Source organism: Bicyclus anynana, chromosome 1 (assembly GCF_947172395.1).
Source record: "Bicyclus anynana chromosome 1, ilBicAnyn1.1, whole genome shotgun sequence".
Lineage (NCBI taxonomy): Eukaryota > Metazoa > Arthropoda > Insecta > Lepidoptera > Nymphalidae > Bicyclus > Bicyclus anynana.
The window spans coordinates 19,285,094-19,313,048 of NC_069083.1; the positions used below are offsets into that span (position 1 = coordinate 19,285,094).

At 40.4% G+C, this 27,955-nt stretch overlaps 2 protein-coding genes across 5 annotated transcripts; both read right to left on the minus strand.

Moving 5' to 3' along the window:
- Positions 1–1,005: 1,005 nt before the first annotated feature.
- LOC112047973 (cell adhesion molecule Dscam2) lies at positions 1,006–23,008 on the minus strand. 4 transcript variants are annotated; one of them, XM_052882103.1, is made up of 25 exons: positions 22,869–23,008; positions 18,166–18,285; positions 17,489–17,665; positions 16,948–17,092; positions 16,237–16,385; positions 15,469–16,153; positions 15,076–15,221; positions 14,158–14,326; positions 12,992–13,140; positions 12,735–12,881; positions 11,639–11,791; positions 10,702–10,831; positions 10,283–10,458; positions 9,746–9,925; positions 9,186–9,377; positions 8,805–8,993; positions 7,876–8,021; positions 6,869–7,010; positions 6,538–6,685; positions 5,130–5,281; positions 4,449–4,595; positions 4,219–4,374; positions 3,917–3,974; positions 3,366–3,443; positions 1,006–2,988 (listed from the first exon to the last, which is right to left on the minus strand). In XM_052882103.1, the coding sequence occupies exons 2-25, from the start codon at positions 18,176–18,178 to the stop codon at positions 2,937–2,939; spliced, it is 3,879 nt and encodes a 1,292-aa protein (XP_052738063.1). In that variant the 5' UTR covers positions 18,179–18,285; positions 22,869–23,008; the 3' UTR covers positions 1,006–2,936. The 4 variants fall into 4 exon arrangements, 3 of the variants coding, with proteins under 3 accessions (XP_052738063.1, XP_052738089.1, XP_052738010.1); XM_052882129.1 differs by having other exon boundaries at positions 4,219–4,344; positions 18,166–22,590; positions 22,869–22,992; XM_052882050.1 differs by having other exon boundaries at positions 18,166–22,590; positions 22,869–22,992.
- Positions 22,066–27,908, minus strand: LOC128198169 (cell adhesion molecule Dscam2-like). Its single transcript, XM_052882089.1, has 9 exons — positions 27,620–27,908; positions 26,769–26,922; positions 26,539–26,690; positions 25,161–25,251; positions 23,320–23,492; positions 23,178–23,273; positions 22,869–23,014; positions 22,455–22,590; positions 22,066–22,088 (listed from the first exon to the last, which is right to left on the minus strand). Exons 1-9 carry the CDS (start codon positions 27,906–27,908, stop codon positions 22,066–22,068), a joined length of 1,260 nt encoding a protein of 419 aa, XP_052738049.1.
- Positions 27,909–27,955: the final 47 nt, after the last annotated feature.

Consider the following 27,955-nt stretch of genomic DNA (forward strand, 5'->3'; position numbering starts at 1 on the left):
GAGACATAGTTAAAATAAGAATTGTTTAAAATAAAACATAAAATATAAAGGCGTTGACTGACATACCATTAGTATTTTTCTACCAAGAGCTATTTCACAAATGAAAACTGTAAAAATCTTCTCCAAAAGTAATAACATAGGTAGTGAGTATATTATTTTAATGAATAGGTTGTTTTATGAACACTATGAGATTCAGCTAGAATTTAACTCGCATAAAGAATAAACTGAAACAGCTTGGCTGGAAATAGGTATATATGTAAACTTTGTACTCCAAGTATCAAACAAAGATTTTCGTTTTTTATTTAAATATTAATTAGCAATAATAATGTGCTAGATACACTTCCACATGGAAACTGTTGAAAATGTCATGCACCATCTTCAGCGCATCGGATTTGTTTTCGAATTGTACATATTATCTAAATCAATGCTTTTAATTGAGCTATAGACTCGGTCTTAATTTCCATATATTTACGTAACGTTTGTGCATAATTGATCGTTTCTTCATTTCATTCATATTATTATGTATGTCTGTGCTTTCACAAGGCATTGCATATCTGTAGCTCACATGTTAAAAAATTAATTATATTTTACTTTGATGCTTAAGTATTTATGTATTGCCGTGTATGGCTCGAGCTGTCCAATAATCTTATTTTAATTTACATAGTTAACTAGGTAATCGAAAATTCAAGTAGTAATTATAAAAATACACTTAATAAAAACGTCATTGACCTTAAAATTCACAAAATTTCCATAAACTTATCTAAAGCCAAGTTTTTCTATGCGCTTTCAGATAAGCAACAATTTAGTGCCATTTAATGACATTAATATTTCTCATATTAAAATCTGCGCCCTTAAGGCATTTTTTTAAATTACATATTACATATTTCAATGTATAAGTAATATTTTCAATCTATATGTAATTACTGGTTTTGGCATTAAATAAACATAGTCGTAACTTACAACGTTTTCTAACCATAGGTTTTATGCATATGTAGTTAGTTCTTATTTTCTTTTATTCAGCGCACATATTATAATTAATAGCAATCAAATTTTCTACTTATATTACTAATATTTACACATCCATTCACCACAATTCACAATACTATTTTGTAAAAAAACTGTCATTAACAGCATTTAAATAAATCACATTATATAGGTAAATATTATTCTCTATTTAAGTAATAAAACTTTATTAACACTTAGCTATTGAATGTCGTTCGAACGACGAAATCACAAGTTGTAAGCCTCGTCTTGCTATGGTTTGAAAGTGTTTATGAACTTTCTTTTTACATAATTAGTATGACCTTCATCGTAGGTAAGTTTAATCAAACATAAAATCAATATGTGCAATCAAAAATTCTAAATTACGTAAACAGCGCTGCTTATTAAATTATTTTGAGGAAATGCCTCATGAAAATAAAAAGGAAAGTTTTTCTTAATATTATAGGCTTAACTTATTTCGATAGTTGCATCAGCTGATCCCAAATATACCTATAGAGACCAAGAACCCAGAGCAATCTGACACAGCTTATTTTCACAAAGATGAAACCATTAGGGTTTAAGTAGTGTCTCATGTGCTTTGAATACCTGCGCATTTGTGGAGACTTGCTCTGTGACACCTGGGCTCGGAACTAGGTGAAAAAAGTAGCTATTAAAAATGGTTACCTACCTTAAATTTTTACATATTTTGTAGAATATTATTTTGAAGAAGCATCAAGTGTCTTTGCATTGTCAAAATCTTTTGTCAGACACTATAAAGTTCTAATTCTATTTTTTTTTGTATGTTATGTGATTCCTCGACATCCTGCCATCGACAAAATGACACCTGGAGTGATTTAGACAATGCTTTTTTTGTTTAAAAGAATTTACTCTTGTGGCAGTTTCATTGTCATCATGTCAGGATCTGATGATGGAATCCTGGAGAAATCAGAAAGAACTTTCAAAAACCGTAGGAATGACTAATACTTTTCTTATTTTATTCATTAAGTATTTTAAAGCACTAGGTCTGGAGTCAATCTAATGATAGAGCTAAAAAAATAGATGAGGGAATTTGTCAACGGTTTACAGTAGCTACCTAGTGATTTGACATATTTATTTATATTGATGAGAACTTACACCTAGATGGTTTGTCATTGTCATAAGGGGTTTGATAATGATGAGTTTCCTCATCTGTGTTTCAGCTTTATCATCACATCGACTTCAGACCTTTATTACATTGTAGTGCTTTAAAATACTTTATGAAAAAAAAATGTCATACATACAATTTATCAAAGTTCAACTCGATTTCTGGTCAAGATCTGATCCCATCCTTTGATCTTGATAATTAGATGACAATGGGCCACCATACTATATAGTATACTCTTTTGAACAAAATTCAATTATCCAAATCGCTCATGGCGTCTTCAAGTAATCGCGTAACATACATATAAAAATAAAAATAAACATACAAACGATTTGAGATGAGATTTCCTTTTGTGTCGGTTGAAGACAGCTAAAACTGGGCAACTGCCTTAAGGATTATTTTAAAAATCAGCCTTGTGAAGCTAGGTAACGCCTTTTTTTAATTACCTTTCTCGCCAGAGTGTCATACGAGTAGATCAAGTCTCCGCAAACACGAAATCGTCACTAACACGATTTCATCTTTGTAAAAATAAGCTGTGTCAGATTGCACTGTGATCTAACTCTATTATGTAAAGTTTCAACATTTGCAGTATTTTTATAAAACTTTAAAAATGGTCAAGAATCTAAAAGTTGCTATAAATTTAATAAAAAGCTATCAAGTAGTTACTTTATCAGAATAGTTTTTTTTTGCGCAACGAAACTTATCTTACTTAAGAACTTATATAAAACAGATGAGGTTGCTTTGAGCGGTTGTTTGATTTAATTGTTGAACTCTAAATACGAGTAATATAAAATCTACAATGGACCATGGAATGTTAGACGTGAATTGTGCATTCCCGACGTTCTTGTTCTTTCCTTTGTTGGTACCTGAAATACAATACACATTTAAAAATACTGCTAATAATCTTATTATCAGATACGATTCTAACAACTACAAAATATTTGATGGGCATAGATGTTTTCCAATAACTAGGTATTTCATATTTATATTAGTATTTATGTAGGTTCACATATATCGGATATTCTTCAATTATTTTACGACCCACAACACAAGCTACGCATACTTTTTCTCAAGATACGAGTACCGATGTTTTCTTGTCCAAATACATTTGTTTATTCATGCTTCTTGTCCAAATACATTTGTTTATTCATCATCATCATCATCATCATCATCATCATCATCATCATCATCATCATCATCATCATTCAATGCGCAAATTTTACTTTATAGTTTTTTAACTCACTTATCTATTAGTGAAGATATATCGGGAGGTACTGGAGCGAACACCCCCGACAGACCGTCGCTCCCATTTTGACCTCCACTGTTAAAAAAATGTGTTTTATTAAATAAAATTGGCTGATGAGTAAAACAACATTTAACACCAGTGAAATCAGTGAACCTTTTGTATTAGGGTAAGTAAGTATTAGTAAAATTTCAGAGGCCTCTCTAATTAGTTAAGTTAAGTTAGAACCCTTCATTAAGCACTCAGATTTTTGTATTAAAAATCTGTTTAATAATATATTATGAAATACAAACATGCGGTGCATGCTTTCAGTGCTTATTCAAAAAATCTTCTATTCTACATTAGTACCCCTTACTGACTAAGTCAGTAAAATACTGTGATATAAATATAGTTACTGTGAAACTTTTAGCTATGCAGATATTGAGCGTACAATATTTGTTAGTTTTGGTAGTGTTTGGCAGCGATGAGTGGTGCAGGTGAGTGGTGGTGGTCGTGCGTTGGTGCGAGGTGATGGTGGCAGGTGTTGGGGGCTGGGGAGGTACCTGGTCTACCTGCTGGCGGTGCGCCGCCCGCTACCGTACGCGCTGCCGCCGCCAGAACCACCTGAACCTATAAGTAAAAATGTAATACTTAATGAAATTTGTTTTTTTTTTTGTCAAAAAATATTCTACAATGCCTCAATTCTATGAAACTGTATACCTAACAGGACTTAGCATGCTATCTATAAAGCAAAGTTGCTTCCTGAAGCTAAGATATTTAAAATTAATCAACTACAGTTTCGACACAGAGTAAGGTCTATAGGTAAATACGACAGACACTGCCATCCGCCAGTTTATGATAAGACATTACTTACCTTTAGTGGTAGTGTTGGCAGCACTATCACTATAATCATCCGAATCTGAGCGTTCCCGCCAGTGCGTAGCGGGAGCAGGTGTGGGTGCAGGGGCAGGGGCAGCGCGCAGTCTATGTCTCGCTTCCACTGTAGAACATTTGGATAAACTTGATTCGTCTGCGAAAAACAAACATGTTTTTGAAAAACGTAATGTTGCTTATGTAGAATTATGTCAAATAATTGTTATGTACCGTATCTATAGTGGTCGCAAGCACGCCTTCGTCGTCGGTGCGGCGGCGCGGCGTCATCGTCTCGCCGTGCAAGCGTACGAAACTGCAGTGAATGCGCCGCTGCGCCGCCCCCGAATGTCGCGTATGGACTAATTTCATACAGCTCAGCTAGAGCAAAACAAGTAATGGTACGTATTTATTTCACCACCTACTGGTTTTCAAATCAATTTGTAAATATATTGAACATAATACATAATATTGTCAATACCGGTGTGCAACCGGATTATATAAGTTTGACTTATTTTAATTAACGCTGGCAACATTAACTGCAATGGCTGACTGTGCGCCATTTTGTATCTTACCTCGGGGTAATTTAAATTTTATAGTACTAAAAAGATTTTGTCATTTATAATTGTTAATATTTTTACTACAGATTAAAGAAATAAAGAATAAAACAGTATTCCCATCTGAACACTTTTTTTGCAAACCAAATCAAATTCGACTATTCGACCTATTTAAAAAAAAAGTCGACTCTTGTAAACTTTTTTACTTATCAATAATTATTATTGTTATTTTTTATTTTATTAAAAACATTACAATTTAAGACCCAATTTTTGTAGAATAGATAATGAAAGCTATTCAAATTGAGAGTTCTATTATGTACCTATCCTAGACGTGCATGTAGCAAAAGAAGCAATTTACCTGAGGAGTCATCATTCGATTTCTCATTGCCGTTGATGGAGGAGGAGGAGTACAGCTTGTGTCCCTCCCGCAGCTTCTCGCGCTCCGCCTCGTTGCTCTCGCTCAGCTTGCGGTTGTCTCGCAAGTAGTGGTCGTTGGACAGACAGAAGAATCTGACCAAATAGTGATGCTATAGGTATATTTTCTAAACGCACCAATCACAATATCATACGCATAATACCTAATAGGTGGCTCAGAGTAAAGAGATAATAATTATGTAGGTGTTGTGTGGCAGATACTTATTCTATATCTATGGTAGGTAGTATTAAAGCATTTCTATATTGGTTAGATAATAATAATTGACGGACCAAGTAGATGGATCATCAGCAGCACTTACCACCACACCAAAGAAATTATGTTAAATCTGCTAATGCTTTTGAACTTATATTTAAGAAATTTTTAATAACTCAGCAGCAACTCTTCGAAAAACACTATTTAATTTGACAGTTCAAGGGTCTCTAGCGAAGGGTTGCCATGAAGCCAGGTGTCTCTCTAGCGAAGGGTTGCCATGAAGCCAGGTGTCTCTCTAGCGAAGGGTTGCCATGAAGCCAGGTATCTCTCTAGTGAAGAGTTGCCATGAAGCCAGGTGTCTCTCTAGCGAAGGGTTGCCATGAAGCCATATGTCTCTCTAGGGAAGGGTTGCCATGAAGCCAGGTGTCTCTCTAGTGAAGGGTTGCCATGAAGCCAGGTGTCTCTCTAGCGAAGGGTTGCCATGAAGCCAAATGTCTCTCTAGGGAAGGGTTGCCATGAAGCCAGGTGTCTCTCTAGTGAAGGGTTGCCATGAAGCCAGGTGTCTCTCTAGCGAAGGGTTGCCATGAAGCCAAATGTCTCTCTAAAGAAGGGTTGCCATGAAGCCAGGTGTCTCCCTAGTGAAGGGTTGCCATGAAGCCAGGTGTCTCTCTAGCGAAGGGTTGCCATGAAGCCAGGTGTCTCTCTAGCGAAGGGTTGCCATGAAGCCAGGTTTCTCTCTAGCGAAGGGTTGCCTTGAAGCCAAATGTCTGGCGAATGGGGATAGGTATCATGTCTTATAATATGCTGATAAAAATATACGTTATACTGTGATGTTTGAGGGTCTGGATTTTTAAACCTGTTATCTCAAAAGGCACCACAGTCCAAACTCCATAGTTGGTTACGGTACTCAACTATAGTAGGAGCATGAGCTGACAAATTTTCTAGCTTTTATAAAATTACGCTGCAGCTGGCTGCCGCTTTATGCCGAGTGGGAGACCTTTGTTATAAAAGCTTAGTCTTTAGTTTTTGCCGACCAAATAAAAATATTTTTCTTTCTTTCTTTTACTTCGTAGGTACCTACTTGTGTCCGTCAACTCGAGGCTCGAGGGCCATACTCCAAACCCATGCAAATACTCACTTCCGCTTAGCGTGTAGGACACACAAGATGGCAGCCAAGGCGCCCACGACCACTAGAGCGCTCGCCGCGCACCACACCAGCGCCGTGCGCATGGCGCCCGTGCGCGCTCCCGACGGAGGCGGCGCCGCGCGCAGCGGGGGAATGCGCCCTGCGACAAGGACAACATTTTGTCTTTTTTCTTTGTTACAGTGTGAGTAGCGCGGCAATTTGTTATACGAGATAGGGCCGTTCTTATTGCTTATTGAGGGTAGTGCTACATATGGTCACAGTAGGAGCAACCGCGCCGCCCTTGCTTATCACGAGCATGCCAACGGGTGCAAAGCATGAATACCTCCGGCGAGCGTGTGCGTGTCGGCCAGCAGCGTGACGCGCTCGACGCCGGCGTCGCTCCAAGCCTCCACCGCCACCTCGTACCACGCGCCCGGCGCCAGCGCGCCCACGACGTGCCGCGCCGCGCTGAGCCCCGCCCCGGCCTGTCACAACCGATACTTTAAATGTGCGGCTGATTTTTTCCATCATATCTGTCTGTCCAAAAAATAAAAGTGCTGGGTTTATCATACTAATATTTTAAAGGAGAAATGTCGTGTAACATACACACATGTTTCTCCTCTACGTTGCGACTACGAAGCAATTTTTCTGAAATTTGGAATAGAAATAGATTTTACTCTAGATTAACACATACTACTTTTCATCCTGGAAAAGTCCTTGGTTCCCGCGGGATTTGTAAAAAACTGAATTTCACGCGGACGAAGTCGCGTGTCACTAGTCTGTAGTAATACTGTTGTATCAAGATCCGTAAGGTATCGCAAGACTTTGCACTGCTTCATAATAATTTCTTACAAGGCGATTTGGTTCTTCATTTCTAATATATACCTACGCACTTAAAATATCTACGAGTAGAATGCCCAGCTTCCACGATTAAGGAATCAGGCAGTAGTCTATCTAATGGACCTCGGAACATCTTCTTTCCAACAACAAAAAAAGAATTATCAGAATCGGTTCATAAATGACGAAGTTTTGCGCGAAAGCGCCGTGAAATTAACTGAAATAAATGGAAAATTCTATTCATTTATTTCAGTTAATTTCATTTTAACACAAAATTACTGAACGGATTTTCGTAATAATTAAATGGGACCATCTGAAACTATTTCTTTCTAACAAAAAAAACAAAATAAAATTGAGTAATAAAAAAAAAACATAGGCGTCGAAATAAGAACCTCCTCCTTTTTTTGAAGTCGGTTAAAAATACCATTTAATTATTAGTGGCGAAAATGTCGGTCGAATTTCGAAGTATTCTGAATGTGGAATTCATTACTTTGCAAGCATTGAAGAGCTTACCTGTATCCAGTGGTCGTCGCCGGCGCGGCGGTAGGCCACCCGGAAGCCGAGGATGGGGCAGCCGGCGTCGCGCCACGCGTACAGGTTTATTTTGATAGCCGTAGCGTTCGTGTGCACGTGCTCTTCGGCCTTGGGCGCTTTAGGACCTAGCGGCAACATCTCATCTCCTCATATTTTTATAACCAGTCTTACTCGCTCTTACAAGAGGATTTGGACCGCGCTGGTCAAATGCGCGTTGACGGGCTAAGAATATACTTTAGAATTACAATATAAACTATGGGATGCCAATCAAAGAGTTTTCTACTATTAGTTATGTTACGTGCCTCCAAAATCACATGCATCATTTCGCTTTTACTTCTTGAATTCGACTTTGTAGACAATATTTAGGTATTATTTTTTTAAACAACTTTCATCGCTTATAGTGAACAAAAAAAAATTAAGACGCCACCGCCACAAAATCTTTGATGGCAAAAACGCAGTGACAGAATATATCCTACTTATTATTGTGGTCTGTGACAAACCTCACATTTATGGAAACATTCAAGGTCCAGTTCTACATACTCTACACCAATTTAATTAGTAGTCCTTTGTTTATATGGAAGTTTTTATCCTCTAAGCATAAACAAAAGCCCGATTGATTGTCATCTACATCCACAATATACCTCGAAGAAATTAATAAAATAAATATAATATGCTTCAAACGGTGAAGGACAAATATCATGAGGAAACCTGCATGTCTAACAATTTTCTTAATTCTCTTTGTAAGTCAAGTTTGCCAACTCGCATTGGGCCAGCGTGGTAGACTTTTAGTCTATTAGCTTAAGCCCTCTCATTCTAAAAGGAGACTCGTGCTCAACAGCTAGCCGAATAAGGAATGTTAATGATGGTGATGATGTTTCATCGATGAAGATTACTATTGGGATACTCACGTCCTCCTCTTGTAGTGGCTGTGAGTACTTCGCTGGAGGGTCCCAGAGAGATTTTATTTTGCGCCTGTATTTTGGCGTTGTAAGTGGTACCGCATTTCAACATGTCCATAGTGTATGAAGTCTGTTCCGGAGACAGTTCGATGCTGTGCCACTCTGTTTCAGAGGCCTGCTTATACTGGAGAATGTACCCTGAAAAGACAAAATAAATCTCAAAAATCCTATGGCAATCAAACATTTTGTTAACTTTAGGGCAATATGGCATCCCTTTCATAGAAAAAAACGCTGATATACATCGCATATGAATAGAAGTGTTTTTAAAAGTCGAGATAGCGGGCTACTGCAGGGACAATGGGCGATAGCGTCGCCTTCTCCAGTCCTTACCGAGCACAGGCTGGTCGATGTCAGACGTGGGCAGGCTCCAGTGCAGCTTGATGCTGGTGGCCGTGGTGTACTGCAGGGACAGCTGCGGCGCGCCGGGCGGCAGCACCGCCTTCACCACGTACACGATCGAGTCCTCGCCGATGCTGTTAGTGGCTGTGCACGTGAAGTTGCCTGAAGACTGCTCGTTCACTTCTGGAATTAATTCCAACTCGTTTTGTGTATTTGCCGGTGTAACTATTGGGAAAAGTTAACCAGTTAACTGAAACTGCTATTATACATTATCAAAAATTTTGCTTGACTATTACGCAACGACCATATTCGAAGTATTTTTAGTGCCCCTGTAATTGGAGATAAGTTGAACCCTTCTTATATAACTGCGTCGGAAAAAGATGCCTCAATATGTCGCCAGAAAACCAATCCTGAGGTCGTCCAAGAAAAACGTCACAATTGTAAACGCAGATATCAGATGTAACAAAGTCAAGAAATTGAATGCCCATGATAGTGAGCTAGGTTTATGTCGGAAAGGATAACGATGAGAATATACAGGATATCGTACTAACCTCGTATGTGCAGATGTCCGGAGCGCGTGACCTGGTAGTATCGGTGGTGCGTGACGGGCGCGTGGGCGTGCGCCCATCGTGTGCGCGGTGCGGGTGCGCCCACGGCCGCACACGCCAGCAGCGCGCCGCGCCCAGCGCCCACGCGTCGCTCGCCGCCGAACGACGCTATCCCGGCTGATACTGAAAACCATAATCAACAACTCAAACTCCATTCTTAAGGAGTGCCTAATGCCCATTCAATCTTTTTAAAGTTATTTTGATTTTGGGTCAAAGTTTTGGCCATTTGAGTATCCTGACGCTAGATAAATGAGTTTTTATCTACTTATTATATAAACAGTTTAACAGTTAGGTTTCTCTTTACTTAATTAAAGGGTTGTAAACGGTATAATTTTAAATTTTAAACAATTTACTGCTAAAAAACATCAAACAAGAGAATTAGAAAAGCAAATGTGATTATCGAATTATTAATGCTATAATAAATATTGCAATTCAATAGCTAGGTTTTCCGTGATCGTTTTATGCACAAATACAACTTACTCCTGGAGCTCGGCCCTTGTCCCACGACGAGGGTAGCCTCCCCCTCCCCCGAGCCGGTGGTGGCGGACACCCAGAACTCGTAGCGCTGCTTCTCCATGAGGTTCCTCACTTGGAACATCAGCTCCACTTCAGGGTTGTTATCGGCCGACACTGTGAAGCTCAAGTGTTTACCTAACCTGTCACAAAAAACGTTGAACTAAAGATTATGTCCCTAAAGAGTACCCTACATTTTAACCGCCTTGGAATTGCTTGTGGCATCTGAAATCTTCGTAACTTTTAGTTATTGTATTTAACTTCCCTTTTGTAAATATTTAATAAGCGTATTGATTTTTTGTGCATTACATGAGCTACGCATATTATTCTAGCTCCCGTACGCAGGACTCGTATCAGAGAAGCAGAAGCAGAAGCAGGCGACTCACCGTCCCGCCTCCCGGTAGTACACGGTGTAGTGCGATATGACGCCGTTGGGGTGCACGGGAGGCAGCCAGCTCACCAGCACCGAGTCGCTGGAGTACGGCAAGGCTTTTATCTTCTCTGGAGCTGATGGCACTGTCAATCAGTAAGAAAGCTAATGAGTTAACACATTAGGAAATTGGAAGCAGAAACTTTAAAATATAGACCAATTTCAAAGACACAAAAATTTGTTTCACTTAAAATAAAAAAAAAATACCATCATTTGTCTGTTACACGCTGACATTTTTGAAATCCTGCTGGTGCTTTGCTAAATATTATTTTTTCAAATTTAATTCTCTATTTTTTAGATAGTAAATAGCTACCATACATGCATACATACCAAAAATCCTTCTTATAGGGGTAGGCAGATACCCTTGCATACTTGCAACATTGCACATATCCTTGCATACCTCTCTTGCTTCTTCCATTCTCATTAATCCTTTCATACATATTCGTCGGTTTCTAAGCCGACTGAACTGCAAGAGTGCTTGAGAATGTCCTGGAGAGCGACCATTGGTACATCTGTATCCAATCCGAGGCCCAGGAGCTTTGTTCTAAGCAGCACAATACATGGGCTCATACCTCAGACCAATTATTGTATTGGACCTGCCTCGCTAGACGTTACTTTTCTGTGAAAGTATATGATCAACGATCTAATGCGATTACCAAAAACTGTCTCTATAGAATCGATGTTAAATAGTTGTAATTGCGTTCGTCGGTTAAAGAGCTCCTTAAAAATGTTTTTGTGAAGTTGAAAGAGGTGTAAAAAACGGGCAAAAACTTCTAGTTTAGTACAAGATATATACCAAATCAAAGCTCGTTTTCCTCAGAAAATGACAGACAATTTAGCTTGTGACTATGAGTGTGATACGGGTCCTTCTATAATTGGTCTGAGGCTCATACCGTCCTCGTCCGTCATGCAGTAGGCGGGCGCGCTGCGCTTGCCGTCGCCGGCCGCGGTGTAGGCGGCCACCTGCAGCGAGTAGTTGCTGTACTTGTGCAGCGCGTGCAGGTACGTCTCCGTCGTCGACACGCGCTTGATCTCCGCGCCCTCCGCTGCAACAGAGGTGCCGTGTGTGTTTTGGGAACTCCTTTAAGCTTTGTGTGTGTGGTCAGTGACGCTAACATGCAAGTGAAGAGAAGATAGTCAAAATGTCGTCCAATGGCGGCGGACCTGCCCCAGTTCATTCTTACCAACGCAATGAAATATAGCGTTGTTTCCGGTTTCACCGCAATTTTCTCTATTTCTGTTCGCGAGATTATCGCGTTGGTTGCATGTCAGCGTTGCAAATGGAAGAAAAAGCGCTTCTGTGTGCATCTTCAGTGTTCACACCAATGCACCGTCCGTCAACTGACAACTGTCACACGCTGGTCTACCTTACCATTATATGAAGCCAAACTAACCTCCAAAAATACCACAATACAATGAACATGTTTGCAATTTAATTTTTATAGCATTAGTTCCTAGAAGAATACTAAATACTTGATATTGATAATCAGAATTCAAAAAGCGTTGACAAATTTCAACGCGACCTAACGACGTATATCTATCGTGAACAGAAATACACAAATGTCAACCAATAGGGGCACAACCTTAAATATCGCTCTCTTTTATTACTTTGGGGAGAAAAATATAGGACTGATATTACTCCGAAGCTAAATTTCAACATTCAACATTTTGCTATTTCGCTACACGACATATGCCGTTGGGTAGGTATATGGAAGGCCTACAGATGCCTATAAAAATAAATCCTGTGACAAAAATTTCAAGACCTAATGTTTGTGTCTATACAATTTCGTTCATATTCTTGATAAGAGACTCATACAGTAGACGGATTTCTTAACGGTGGACTAATTATACTTATCATAACAGAAAACACGGCCCTCCTAAAGGCGATCAATATCTTTTTGCCTTTTTTGCACTTTAATACTAGGGGTCAATCACGAATTCTATATTTGAAACATGGAACAAATAGAAGGGGACTATAGTCATAGTTACCATGACTCGTGGAGAGTGGCGCGTAGATTATTTTGTATCCTTGTATGATGCCGTTGCGGTAGGCCGGCGGCGGCGGCGCCCACGACACCTTGATGCTCGAAGACGACAGCGCAGAACACGTCACCCTTGTCGGAGCCGCCTCTGGAACTGAAATTATTGCGAATCGTTTAATAGTTTCAGAGTGTTCTTTGTCAAGCGCCAAGATTCTAGCTAGAAAAAGATGGTGTGGACGTATAAGGGATTGTGTTTGGTCGCACCTCCTTCTAGAGTAGTGGCAGTGACGGGCGCGGAGGCGGGCCCGGCGGCGACGCCGTTGAAGGCTCGCACGCGCACCTCGTAGCGCGTGAACTTCTTCAGCGCAGACAGCGTCAGCTCGGTGGCTGACCAGCCGTTTACTGTTAGAGTTCTGAAATTAGAAACGACGCGTCAAGTTTAAACTACTGGAAGCATTTTACTGTTTGCGTATATCATCCATGCCATGTTATCCGGAATATAGACGACTTTTAAGGGTAATTGATATGTCGTAGTCCGCCATTGTGTCAACAAACAATGATAATTTTCTAATACTGAATTCTGAAAATAGTTTTTAGATAAACATTAAACAGAAATGATACAGAGTGATATCAGATACCAAAACCAGTATAGTATCCGATTCAAAAATTACCTTTTCAAATTATCTTATCTTTCGCTTAGTACTTATATTCATGGTTATGAATATATGAATATAAGTACTAAGCGAATGGAGATATTCATGGGCAGAAACTCTAGTGTATGGGTATTCATTAACAACCTCAACCCCGGGAGGGGTTGGAAGAGAGTACCGGGGGAGCGAGATCCCCCGCGGTGCACCCGGGCAAGGAGGCATACTTTTAGGTATACAGTTATTACTCTTTCTGAACACCCAACTCGGCATTGTAGACTTGGGTACTTATTAATATGTTCAAATTATTTTCGTTGTTTATTATGCGACTAAATGAAATTAAGATACCATATCTAAGGGTAACTTTGTTCGTCATTTTCGGTGCATAATTATTTAATAGTCGGTTGATTTTTTTTTATAAAATATCACTTTTAATGTAGTATATTGTACGTATGTATTAGAATGTAGTGTACATTATCATGTTCTACATGCTGATCAGTTTCATGGCGGTGCAAAACCGATGATGAAGGCAATTTTCAAATGATTGAAATGCATATTGCGGTACCTTTGGAACTTAGTAAGATAGATAAGTTCAGAAAGGCTAGACGCTGTTGCATGTCAAAATCTAATGTTTATAAAGTTTTAAAATGAAAATTTTGTTTGTTAGATTTCAGTGTTGTCAATATAGTATTTTTGCGTACGTATTATATACTTTTCCAACAGTATATAGTACGCAGAAACGAAATATAGGAGGTACAATAGTAGTACGGTTGGCAATGCTACCTGGTGGAGTTCGGCAGCGGCACGGCGTCAGGTCCCAACTCGGCGCAGGCCACGGAGTAGCCCAGCAGCTCGCCGTGCCAGGCGTCCCGCGGCGGCGCGCGCCACGCCACTAGCAGCTCGCCCGCCGCGCCCGCCGACACCGACACGCCGCTCGGCGCCTCCGATGGCGCTGGAATTGTTCAAACATATAGTTTATATCATCTTCCTGGACTGAATCATTAAAATAAACCTCTCTGTAAGTATGAATACTTATAGAGAGGTTTTCTTAATTGGTCCAGGTCTTATAGAGGTTTTCTTAACTGGTCCAGGTCTGACTGGTGGGAGGCTTCGGCCGTGGCTAGTTACCACTCTACCGACAAAAACGCATCGCCAAAGATTCAGCGTTCCGGTACGATGTCGTGTAGAAACCGAAAGGGGTGTGGATTTTCATACTCTTCCTAACAAGTCAGCCCGCTTCCATTTTAGATTGTATCATCACTTAACATCAGGTGAGATTGTAGTCAAGGGCTAACTTGTAAAGAATAAAAAATGCTAGTTGGCATCGTCAGACAATTTTAAAATCTTGCAACCATGCCTATCTGTTTTTAATAATAATCTGAATCTTCGGCTCAGGTCACGAGGGTGAAACACATTAAAATTCTAAACTCAAGGCTGATTTATTTTTTAGTGAAAACTTCTTGGAAGAATAAAAGGTCAATATTTTATAGCCCAACCAAGGACTCATTAAAAAGTTGAAACAGCGATGAGCGAGGTACGTAGTACCTTCCCAATGAATAGAGCGACCAATCATCAACAACAAGGTCACAAGATGCCACTGGATAATATTCAGGATTACAGTGTTTGGAAATCCTATAAAAGACCCATGTCCTGCAATCGACGTCTATCGACTGATAATGATGACGATGATGATAAAAGTACCTTCCTCTTGAGTCTTGACGACGACAGCTTCAGTGTAAGCACTGTGGTCTATCTGGTTGACGGCAGCGATGCGGATCATGTAGGCGGTGTGTGGTCGTAGGCTGCTCAGTAGCGCTTCGTAATGGATGTCGCCTTTCTTTGTGAGTCTACAATAGATAAAGATCGTGATACATGTAAATAGTTAACAAGTAATAGGGTCTTATTAAAGCTCATCCAGGAAAGTACTTCCGCATACATTCATACAAAAATTAAAATTAATCGACATAGTCACGTCGCTAGATTTGCAGAATTGTATTTTAAATATAATCTCACGAAATCCTAATGGATACCGATTAAAAGGAGGAAACAACCGTAGCCCAGCAGCGGCGAGTTGCCGTCGAGTAATGAACGTACGTGACGTGCGAGTGAGAGTGGGTGCCGTGCAGCGACACGTTGACGGTGGTGGCGCCGTCCCAGTGCGAGACGCGGATGGCGCCCTGCGCCGACAGCGCCGTGTACTGCAGCGTGTAGCCCAGCAGCGGCGAGTTGCCGTCGAGTAATGAACGTACGTGACGTGCGAGTGAGAGTGGGTGCCGTGCAGCGACACGTTGACGGTGGTGGCGCCGTCCCAGTGCGAGACGCGGATGGCGCCCTGCGCCGACAGCGCCGTGTACTGCAGCGCGTAGCCCAGCAGCGGCGAGTTGCCGTCGAGTAATGAACGTACGTGACGTGCGAGTGAGAGTGGGTGCCGTGCAGCGACACGTTGACGGTGGTGGCGCCGTCCCAGTGCGAGACGCGGATGGCGCCCTGCGCCGACAGCGCCGTGTACTGCAGCGCGTAGCCCAGCAGCGGCGAGTTGCCGTCGAGTAATGAACGTACGTGACGTGCGAGTGAGAGTGGGTGCCGTGCAGCGACACGTTGACGGTGGTGGCGCCGTCCCAGTGCGAGACGCGGATGGCGCCCTGCGCCGACAGCGCCGTGTACTGCAGCGCGTAGCCCAGCAGCGGCGAGTTGCCGTCGAAGCGTAGGCTCCACGACAGCCGCACCGCACGCGACTGGATCTCGGTTACGGATAAAGATTGAGGTGTTTCGGGTTTTTCTGTTAACATTACAAGAATTGTTCACTTATATATTCTAATATTTTTTCTTCTTTCACAAACTTGTGCAAAGAGGATTTAGTACCTTGGACGGAGAGATAAATATAATGGTCGGCGTGGCCGTACGCGTTCACCGCCTGGCACTTGTACACGCCCGAGTCCTGCCGGTCGGTACGGCTGATGTACAGCTGGGACCTTAAACCACTATCAGTCTTTGCTTCTGATATACTTAACCTGTAGAAAAAAGTCACACTTTGCTTAATATATCAACAACCATTTTCTTTATTAAAGAACGGCAAAAATATGGTTTTAATTCTGCATAATGTGTTATCACTAAGTGACACTATTGCATATTGTCTCTCTCAACCCCATATGTTAAACTGATATGAGTGGAGATATATATCAGGCAGTATCATGCCTTGAAGTAACTCGTGACGGCTGTTTAATCTGGATCTTTAGTACTGGACCTTCTGATTCTCAGCCAAATCTGCTAACTTTATATTAGTTCGACTTATTTATGTCGTAAAATCTGTGAATTACATATCGAAACATCACGATACTGAGCCGCTCAGTATCGTGATGTTTGGAAATCCTGCAGTGAACGTTCATCGGCTGATGTGATGATGATGATGACATGTCGAAAACGATACTCGGTATTCAGTATTCTCGATAATAAATTGTGATAGTTCTCGATTTGTTATCGATTTCATCAACTATCCTACAAACACTTTTTTCGTGTGTTTAAAAACTTTGATTTAGAACAACTTTAAGGCAGGACATGTAGGCATGTGTTCACCTATAGGTAGACAGGTCTAGCGGCGCCCCGTCGCGCGACCAGGCGAGCCGCAGCGGCGCGTCGCCCCGCGCCTCGCACGCCAGCGTGGCGCCCGCGTCGCGCCGCGCCGACACGTTGTGCGACGTCACTTCGAACCGCGCCGGCTCTGATCAATGTACACGTAATACAGAAATACATTCCAAAAGGATTTCATCTTCGTTCCACCGTTATTTTCATTACATATGTATAATATAATAGCGAAAGGTCACTCGTCACGAAGTCTCGAAAACCGTTTGACGCAGAAAGATTTAATTTGTCCTGGAGGTGGTTTATAGTTACAAGTAGTATAGTATAGTTATAGTAGCAGACAACCGCTTAAAACGGATTTTGAGACAGGGCGGGACTAGTAAGATCTAAAGGCTCTTGTAAGTATAAGAAAAAAAGTTAGAAAAACATTTCTATATAGACGAAATCGCGGGCGTCCGCTAGTTTAATATATTACGACAAAAGATTGTAAAAAAGACGTAATATTAACTTTTTTTAAATTTTCCAAATAACTCACCATTAATTGCTACAAAAATAGTTTTGGAGAGTGGAGTGCCGACTCCATTTTCAGCTTTGCACATATAGTATCCTTCGTCGTAAGCCAGCGCTGCCTCAATCCAGAGGGTTCCGTTTGTGAGGAACTGGAACCTTCCGCCGAGGTTCACTATGGGCACGAAATCTGTTGCAGAACCGGCTACAACAAAAAGTTTCAAGTCAGATTTTCGAAGTATAGTCACCATTTGCGCGCGTCATAGTTTGCTAAAAGTTTATGGTGAATGAGGGGAATGTCTCATCATTGTAGAGATTCACTGTGCCAAGAAAATTTAGAGCAGATATCGAGACTTGTGGGCGTAAGATTTAGGAGCCCACGTAAAGTGCATCAACGTTGTTCTCCTGCCCATAAAAATAGTGTGACTCTACTAGACTATTTTTGGATTGCTGTAATTCGTGAAACCAAGTTCATAAAACAGGTTCCTTAAGTATACAAAGAGATAGGCCTATTACAGTGCTACAGGGATGCAGAACTTACAGATAGCATATCTAAATTCATTGCATAGCTTTAGTAACCGTCATCTTGATGATAAAATTGATTTACTGTGTCTCACCTTCTTCCTCGCTATTTTGCTTAATTTATCTGTGCACTCGCCAAACTATGTATTCAAACTTTCTTTGATTGTATCCCCAAAGTCGTACCTCTCTGCTTCATCCAGGTGGTGTGAGGAGTGGGGGAGCCGGTGCTGTGGCAGTGCAGCGCCACCGGCTCGCCCGCCAGCACCGCGGCGTCCGAGGGCTCCTGTAGCCATTTTGGCGATACTGCAGCGTGAAAGTAGGGGGAAATGTTTATTAATTTGACTTTATGGTCTAGCAGCCCGTGGTGGCCATACCATCGTCATATTTTTATAAGTATCACAGTATCTGTTCATGCTCCTACTAAAGGTAGGCAAGGGAGTTTGGTGCATTACAATATATAGGTATATTATGATTTCTTATATTAAGAAACACAAGTGCAATACAGCACTTTGAAGGTTGAAGCTCTGGTCTCTTGACTCCTGCCCTTGTAGCCAAGTGGCAAGTAGATTCGCTTTCTATGATCGCAAACGCTTTGACAACTAGAAAAATGTATGGTAATGACATTTGCTATTGACAGATCACTTGATCAAGACCTGTTGTTCCCATAAATTTTTCTAGTTTTCGAAACGTTTGCGATCGTGGAAAGAGAATCGACGTGCCACATGCCGTTTAGGGGCTGCTGCCCTTAAAAGCTACGATACGGTCTAACTCTAAGCTCTATTATAGTTGCCTGACGTACTGTCACCTACCGATAGGATGAGCGGCTGACAAACGTTCAGCTTTTATAAAGTGACAATGGTGTAGCCACCGCAGGTAATCAATGTATTACTTTAATAAGGGAAAGTTATATCAAGGTTATGGTGCATCAAGACACCCATAAAAATATGCTTGTGTACGTGTAGTATTTACCTATTATATTATACTTACTCAAATCCAGCAGCTATAAATGTTTACAAAAAGGAAAACTAATTGTGTAAATGTCGGAAATGTATAGATACCTACATTTTAAATTAAGCTGTTATTTTATACCTACTAGTAATGTAATGTATGAATATTGACATTCGCTTATATTTTTAGGGTTTTTAACACACAAGCCTGAAAAACTATATATTTCAAATATTTTTCTGTCACAGTAGGACATAACTTCTTATTTATAGGTATTACAAATGTATATTTATAAATAGCTCAACAATTATTGGATAATATGCAAAAACTACTGTAGTTTCATTAACCGACTTCCAAAAAGGAGGAGGTTCTACGTTCGGCTGTATGTATGTTTTTTTTTTTTTTTTTTTTTTTTTTTTATGTATGTCCAGCGATAATTTCGTCATTTGTGGACCGATTTTGAAAATTCTTTTTTTGTTTTGAAGGGCTTGATTCCAGGGTGGTCCCATTTTTTTCATGTCAGGATCTGATGATGGCATCCTGGAGAAATCGAGAGGAACTTTTGAAAATCGTAGAGACGGCTAGTGCGTTTGTTAGTGTTTCCATAAGGTATTTTAAACTACTACAATTTTATGAAGGTTTGGAGTTGGTCTGATGATGGAGCCGATACACAGACGATGGAACTCGTCAACGATTTACAGCAGGTACCTTTTGTTTGGGCTTCATTTATTTGTATTGATGAGAACTTTCCACCTAGATGGTTGTGACTGTATTAAGGGTCTGATGATGAAGACGAAGGACAGTGAAGAGAACTCCTGGACGGTTCACAGTAGCTACCTTGTGTTTGGACTTTATAAATTTGTATTAATGAGAACTTTGCACCTGGATAGGTTGTGACTGTATTAGAGGTCTGGTGATGAAGATGAAGGAGAGTTAAGGGAACTCCTCGACGGTTCACAGTAGCTACCTTGTGTTTTGACTTGATAATTTTGTATTGATGAGAACTTTGCACCTGGATAGGTTGTGACTGTATTAGAGGTCTGGTGATGAAGATGAAGGAGAGTTAAGGGAACTCCTCGACGGTTCACAGTAGCTACCTTGTGTTTTGACTTGATAATTTTGTATTGATGAGAACTTTGCACCTGGATAGGTTGTGACTGTATTAGAGGTCTGGTGATGAAGATGAAGGAGAGTTAAGGGAACTCCTCGACGGTTCACAGTAGCTACCTTATGTTTGGATTTGATAAATTTTATATTGATAAGAACTTTCCACCCATATGGATTGTGACTGCATAGGGGGTCTGGTGATGAAGACGGAGGAGAGTCACCATTCAAGTTTTTCTGAATATTCATACCCATTACGTGTGGATAAATGGGGAGGGAAATTTTGTATATGAGTTAAGGTAGTATTTTTAAAATTGGGATTGTAGGACTTAGATACTTATCATAAAAAAATAACGTTTCAACTAATTGCTCATTAATTTTTGTTCACACTCAGTTAGGTGTGCTAACACTAAAAATTAAAAAATAAAAATTTTAATAAAAAAAATTCAACCGACTTCCAACTCAAAAATTAACCTAAACTAAAAAGCAAAAAATAACATCTTACCTATGTGCTACCTTCTGATCAGTTTGAAGGCGGTGCCAATCCAGTGTCATGTTTTAATTAAAGCCGTTTCTGAAAGAACCACAGAAATTGTTTAATTTAAACGGCTTGAATTAAAACATCACTGGCTTGGCACCGCCTTCAAACTGATCAGAAGGTAGCACATAGGTAAGATGTTATTTTTTGCTTTTAGTTTAGGTTAATTTTTGAGTTGGAAGTCGGTTGAATTTTTTTTATTAAAATTTTTTTATAATAGGGATTCTAGAAACTATGACAGTTTCATTACGTATAACCTTTATTTTTGTATTAACTTTAAACAAAATATTGTCGTTTTGTAAAGAACAAAGAAATAAATAATATACCACTGCTAAAGTCCTTTCATCATAAAAAACACTACGTACTTTCTTAAATTACTTAAACATTACAAAAAAGCTGTTGTAGAGAAATTACCCGTTCCTCAAAGCCATCTGTAATCCAGATTTGTAGAGCGGAACAAAAAACGGAATTACATTGCGGTATAACGAAGGGATGTTTATTTAGGAGTGTTCAATTAGGGTTCGATGTAAATCAATGAATCGTAGCCAACCGTTTACACTGAGAGAATTCAAAACACAGTTAAATGTTGGAATTTGATATTCAAAAAAGTTTCGCCTTTACGGCTTACTATACCCCATAAGTTCAATTACTTTTACGACTTTGATTGATTCCCATCAAAGAATACTTTCTAAAAGCCTCGAGGGAATTTTAGATTAAAATAAACAGAAACACTGAAATTTAAAAGTAAAAGTTTGTTCTTGGGGTTAAATTTGAAAGATAAAACTTTGCGATTGAATTTTTAATTGAGGTATGGTAGGTACTTTTATTTCTGTAAGAACAAGGATTGACGGAACAAGCAGAATATGTTACTTATATTGAAAGTATCACTTAAATCAGAGAATCACACTGTGGGGTAGGTACCCACGGAATATGTCCTAAAATCTGGTCCTGCTCTTGTCAATTTGAAGCATTAGCTATTAAATCTCGTGTGCCTGGAATTTTATTGGCAACCATACTCTCTGAACCGTATTACAATGCTGCCAACGGAGTAGGTATTTTATATACTATCTTCTCGTTGAGTAAGTATCTACATACTTACTCAACGAGAAATTGTTCCAAAGAGTTTACACTTAACTAACATTACTAAAAACAATTTATGACTTAAAACGAGCGTAATTAAAGTAAACAATTATACACATGATTTCATGGTCTGATGAAAACATTAAGTTTAACGAAAAACATTGAATTAAATTTAATACAGGACATTTCAGAGAACATAATGATATAATAGGCCTATTCAGAATTTTAAGTGTCATCACACACTATAGACTTTTAAATGCTGATAGTTTGGTTAGATTAAAAAGCTACGTGATAACAATCCTTTGGTTAGTTTGTGTACTTCCTAACGCGACAGGGAAACCATTGTATTTCATTTAGCTGTTGTATAAATTGTTGCAAAAGTAGTCTCGCTAAAAGAAACAACTATAAACAATCGCTTATGCAACAGCTATTTGATGGCCTATGAAGTTTAGATAATTGTATCACCAGAAATTGTACAGATGCTGCCGATCACCCAATTAAGTCGATCTAGCGCAGTTGTTTCATCCGACCAAACTACCGAGCGATAAAATGTCCATGGTCTGCTAGGCTTTAAACCCAAATTGACACGCATAGAAATAGAGTTATCCTTGTCACAGTATTCCTGTATAGGATAAAACAATTTCCAAACATGTCCTTTTAGTGTAGATTCTGAATGAGGGCCACAAATTGTGCACAAAAGCGGTGGATGGTGCATGGCGTGCTGAGGTGCTCGATCCGTGTAACCAACATGTAACGCTCCGAGGTGCAAGCGTGCGTCTAGCGTGCGGTGCAGTCGCCGCGTTACCTTTGACCACCAGCTCGGCGGTATAGTTAACTTTGGCGGCGTTGTTAGACGCCACGCAGGTGTAACGCCCGCTGTGGCGCGCGGACACCTCTTTGAATACGAGGTTGCTGAAAAATTCCGCGGCGCGCTCTTCCACCTATTGAGTGGTGGTTTGTCTTAATTAACTAGTACTTCATTCATAGTTTCGATGATCCTTAGTTTTAAATGGGACAACTTTAAAGAGATTAAACGTATAAGTAAATTGTATAATGATCTTTCATAATTATTTAAATAATGAGTATAAGTAACTCTGTCTGTAAATGTGTGATCAAAACATTTGGCCCATCTATCAAGTTAACGTTACATTGCCTAAGAATAATGACTATTATGTAGTGCCCCTGTAAACGTGTATGGTGCTAAGTCATCAGCACGCACCTGCAGGTCCGCAGCGATGGGCGCGTTGTCCTTGAGCCACGCGAACCGCACGGGCATGTCGCCCGAGGCCACGCTGCAGCTCACCTGCGCCCGCTTGCCCTCTTGCAAGTTCGCCGAGAACGAGAACGGCTCAATTTCTGGAGGGTCTGGAAAGAGAATCGATATTTTTTATATGCAAAGCACAGCCTAGTTCTAGGGCTATAATACTGTCTATTCTATCTATCTATCTATGTAGGCGCCGGCGCTGGCCGCCTCCACGCGAGCTATCCTCAGCGCGCTGAGAGAGAGAGAGAGCTGAGATATACTCACTGCTGACTATGAGCTGCAGCTCGCGGCGCGCTATCTCTCCGTGCGGGCCGACGGCGCTGCACGTGTAGGCGCCGGCGCTGGCCGCCTCCACGCGAGCTATCCTCAGCGCGCTGAGAGAGAGAGAGAGCTGAGATATACTCACTGCTGACTATGAGCTGCAGCTCGCGGCGCGCTATCTCTCCGTGCGGGCCGACAGCGCTGCAAGTGTAGGCGCCGGCGCTGGCCGCCTCCACGCGAGCTATCCTCAGCGCGCCCTCGCCACTCGCGCTGCCCTCCCACTCTAGTTGGCTACCGTCGCGCTCCCAGCGCACGGAACTGTTCAATTATGATATTATAACAACGAAAATTAATAAAATATTTTTTCCCAAAAAACGAGTGTGATTTAGATCACTCGCCTGAAGTAAAACTGCCAACGATATTTTTAAAACTGGTTAGTTCCTTTCGTGTCTGACTTGCTTTACTGCACAAGCTCGTCCTAGTTAGTTCACAATTATGTTCTGAGATAATAACTCAGAAACTCTAAGTATATTTTGTCTGCATTAATTTATACTTTTCATCTGTTATAAATTTTGTTCCCCTTAGATTTAGGCAATAACTTCTGCGTTATTGCTATCTTACTGTGTAAAAAATCACATTTCCTTGGTAACTATCCAATGCCATTTTATAAACATTTTAGGTGCTATGCCCCAACAGTATGAGATCAGACAGACAGAGTCTATACTTTTACATCATATAAATGAAGAGCTAGAGATATTGTAACAGTGATAACATAATAGCACAAAGGTTCAGATATCCAATAAACGGAACACATAAAACACTTTATCTGCTAACGAGATCCGTCGCTGCTGGCGCCGCTCAAACTTTAACTTATTGAAACCATTCGGCAGGAAACGATAATAAAACCGAACTATAAAAGTTCACCAAATGTAATTTAATATCATTATTAAAGTTACTGACTTAGTCACTAATTACTTTGAAAAGGGGAATTTCTGAAGAACCAAATCAAGTAATGTATTATCAAGAATGTTTTAATGTGTTGAAGTTGATATAAGCTGCAATATACTTTCAGGTGAGGTGTGCCATACATACACACATACACCATAATGTCCTATTAATATTGTAAACGCGAAAGTTTGTATGGATGTTTGGATGTTTGTTTGGATGTTTGTTACTCTTTAACATAACGTCTTTGGATGTTTGTTTGAATGTTCGTCAATAAAGTAGATGTAAGTTGCCTAGCTCGTGCCCCAGGAAATATTAAGTTCTGTAATATTGCAGAGGTTTGACATACGTAGTGTACATCTTTAGGCGACTCTAACCTAATTTATTGTCTTACGTCATCAGTGCAGTTCACTGATGTGCGCTGTCGCAATCAACCTCCTTACCATCAGTTAAAACTTGTGCTGAGTGGCAAAGTTACGTGCTCAATTCGAGATTTATTCAACATTCAAAACTAGTTTTCAAAGTTCGAGTATTCGTGCTCTGATTGGAACGTTACCTAAAGTTTCTATCAGATAGGTTATATTAATGCGAATCATACAATAAAATTCTACTATCAACCTTTTACATCTAGTCACATGACAACGTTCCTTTATGTCGGATTTTGATTATGTAATGAATAAATAATTTATTTAATTTGCAGTTTTTCATGAAAACCCGTTTATTCAGTCAAGTAAGACACGGCAAAGAACATTCTACATAGTCTCTCAAAGTAACACCAGCTTCAATTCAATCTAGAAAGTGTAGAAGCAGCAGCAATCATTTTTTTTAATATTTATTGAAATATTTATGCCACCAGCCGATTTGCATTGTAATCAAAGTAATTGCAAGCTTGCAATTACTAAAATCCTTGTACCTTTTATGTGATGACGACTTAGGAGTTAAGAGAATACATCATACTTTCCACCTCGGCGACGTCTTTTATGAAACACATGTGAATTCCACGAGGGTACATCTCATTAGTCTACTCAACACCATAGATACCTGATGGGGTAGCCGGAGTAGGGGCAGTACAGCACCAGCTCGCGGCCGGCCACCGCCCTGATGGGGCCGATGGAGCGCACGTAGGGCGGGCCTGCAATTGAGGTTGATACAGAACCTTGGTTGTGGCTTGTTCAATTGGGACCAGTATAATTTAGTAGGAAAACCGCATAGAGTTGTACGCACAAAAGAAGACTACCGTAAACCAAATATTTTTATTCAATTATATTTATATTAAACATATCATTAGGCTTAAAGTGTAGTATTAGCTCTAATATAAAATGCTGTGATTAACGTTGTTAATGAAGATCTGAGAGTCAATAAACAAATGAAATACTATTAAACAACGGCATAATAATTTCCAATTGCAGTGAAATACAGTTGTAAAAAACAGACAATATTAGTTAGTAACTTTAAACCGAAAAATTATGTAACAAAAAACATTATTTTCTTAAACACACTCGTAACATACATTTATGTATAATCTTGTTGTGGTCTTAGATTGAAAATAAATTGATAGTGCACTTCTATACTAGATTATAATTAGGAATTCATCATCATGTATTAACGCTAACGATAAGGTGATTTTAAAACATCCAACATATCTAAAAAGTGTCTAAATTACATAATTTAAAAGAAAACTTCAATACAATATTTATTTGGCTTTGGACCATTTGGTCCTATATTTTGCTAGAGGAAAACACTTCGAATAGTATATTTCCCGTTATTCCGTAATGAAGATAGGTTGCGTAACTTTTTGGAGAAAGGTCAGTCGGATTCATTGGTTTAATTTCCGTAACATTTCCGTGTGTGTGTGATACACAGTTTATTGGTTTCATTAAATGAACATAATAAAAGACCACCCAATCAGATAGAATAATATTAACGTTTATTTATATCTTGTTAATTGTTTTAATGTGGCTTTCGAAATACCTTTAACATTATATACTTAAGTCGTTTTTTAGCCAAATTGCTTAGGTTGTGTGGCCTAAGTATTAAAAAAATAGTCATCTATTTGATAGTGTATAACCATTTTTAAAATTCTTAGTAGCAAAATGAATATTACACGTATGACATTTATTTGTAAAATATATTAGGTCAATAAGTCATTCGGGTCAGTCTATATTGAAAAACATAAAAAGACTGGAGCTAAACGTTAAACTAAGGCCTTCTTGGTTGTATAATATCCCTAACTGATCCGGTGAGGTATTCAAAAACGTGCCATCATATTTCATATTATATACTCATATACCATATGTTGGAAAAATAATTATCCTCAAACCTCTTCAACAGGAAAAAGTACTTACCATGTGCAGGTAGCTCACCATTCGTTGCTCTTCACTAATCGCTCTATGCAGCATCTGTCACAAACAACACGTACCATAGATGTTGAGGCGGGAGGTGTGCGCGATCTCCCCCAGCGAGTTGGCCGCCCTGCAGGTGTAGAGCCCGCCGTCCTCCGAGCGCACCGCCGTGATGTTGAGGTAGCTCACCACTTCGTTGCTCTTCATCGCAAACTGCTCTATGCTGTATCTATGTATTGAAATTATATTATTATCATATAAAGCATTGGAACTGTCTCAGCTTAATCTGTTGTTTATATGAGTGTACCTGTGCCCCCTAGCCAGGGTGTTGAGCGGCTGGCCGTCCAGCAGCCAGGCGAAGTGCGGCGGCGGCGCGCCGGCGGCCGAGCACTTGAGCGTGACGACCTGCCCCGGCCGCAGCACCTGCTCGATGAACGTGTACTGCAGCTCGGGCGCCGTGTCTGACTCGAATCAAAAATATTCAGAATTAAACAAACAAAAAAAAAAGAATGTGATGGTAGACCACACGATTGAAGTAAAACTCATATTAGCCTCAGGCAAAACTTCATAAAAATATGGTTTTTAAAGTGTAATAAAGGGTTGTGTCAAAGTTCTCTAAGAGTGACATCTACTGGTACCTTAAAATAACAAACATTGTTTCACTATGCCTGTACTGGCTGCCCGATTACGTGCAGGCAGTACAGGCGTCTAGTCAAACATATATAGAAACTCGTAATAGTACATTATTATATAAGTGCGTTAAGATGAAAATTACAGCCGAGGCGATATTGCTAGCCCGAGCCGTAAGTCTTCGAGTAGCCTTTTTCCACTGTCTTTGGGACTTTTCACAAACGTCTTAGCAAATTCATCACTTGAATTTCCAACAGCGTGCGCATGTGAAAGGTGCGCAGAATAAGTTGCGCAGAAAAACGTAACGCTGTCAATGATCCATCGAATTTTACTGCTCATATTTTTATCACACCGGGGGGCTATATATGAAAAATCGACTATTAAGAAGTAAACTCCAAAAATAACCCGTGATAACGCACAAGTGCGTAATGAGATACATTACGATATTGAAATTGGTGAAATAAGAGACGAGCACATGTGTTATAAAAGTAGTCTACATGATTGATCCTCCCTGTTCTCCCTCCTTACCTCCCAACCGCAACTCGGCGCTGGCCTGCGCGGAGTCCCGGTCGCTGCGCGCCACGCACTGGTACACGCCGCGGTCGGCGCGCTGCACGGACGCGATGAGCAGCTGCTCGCCGCCGCCCTGCACGCGCACGCGCCCGCCGCCCACGCCCGCGCCCACGGGCGCGCCGTTGTGCAGCCACTCCAGGCGCGGTGCCGGCCAGCCCGCCCACGAGCAGTTGATGACGGCCGTGCCGCCGCTGTTCACCACCTGCGCCCGAGGAACGGAATCAGACGTCACCCTGATGTCCATGAGATAACAACGCGTCTAAATGTGATCATTTAGACGCGTTGGAATTT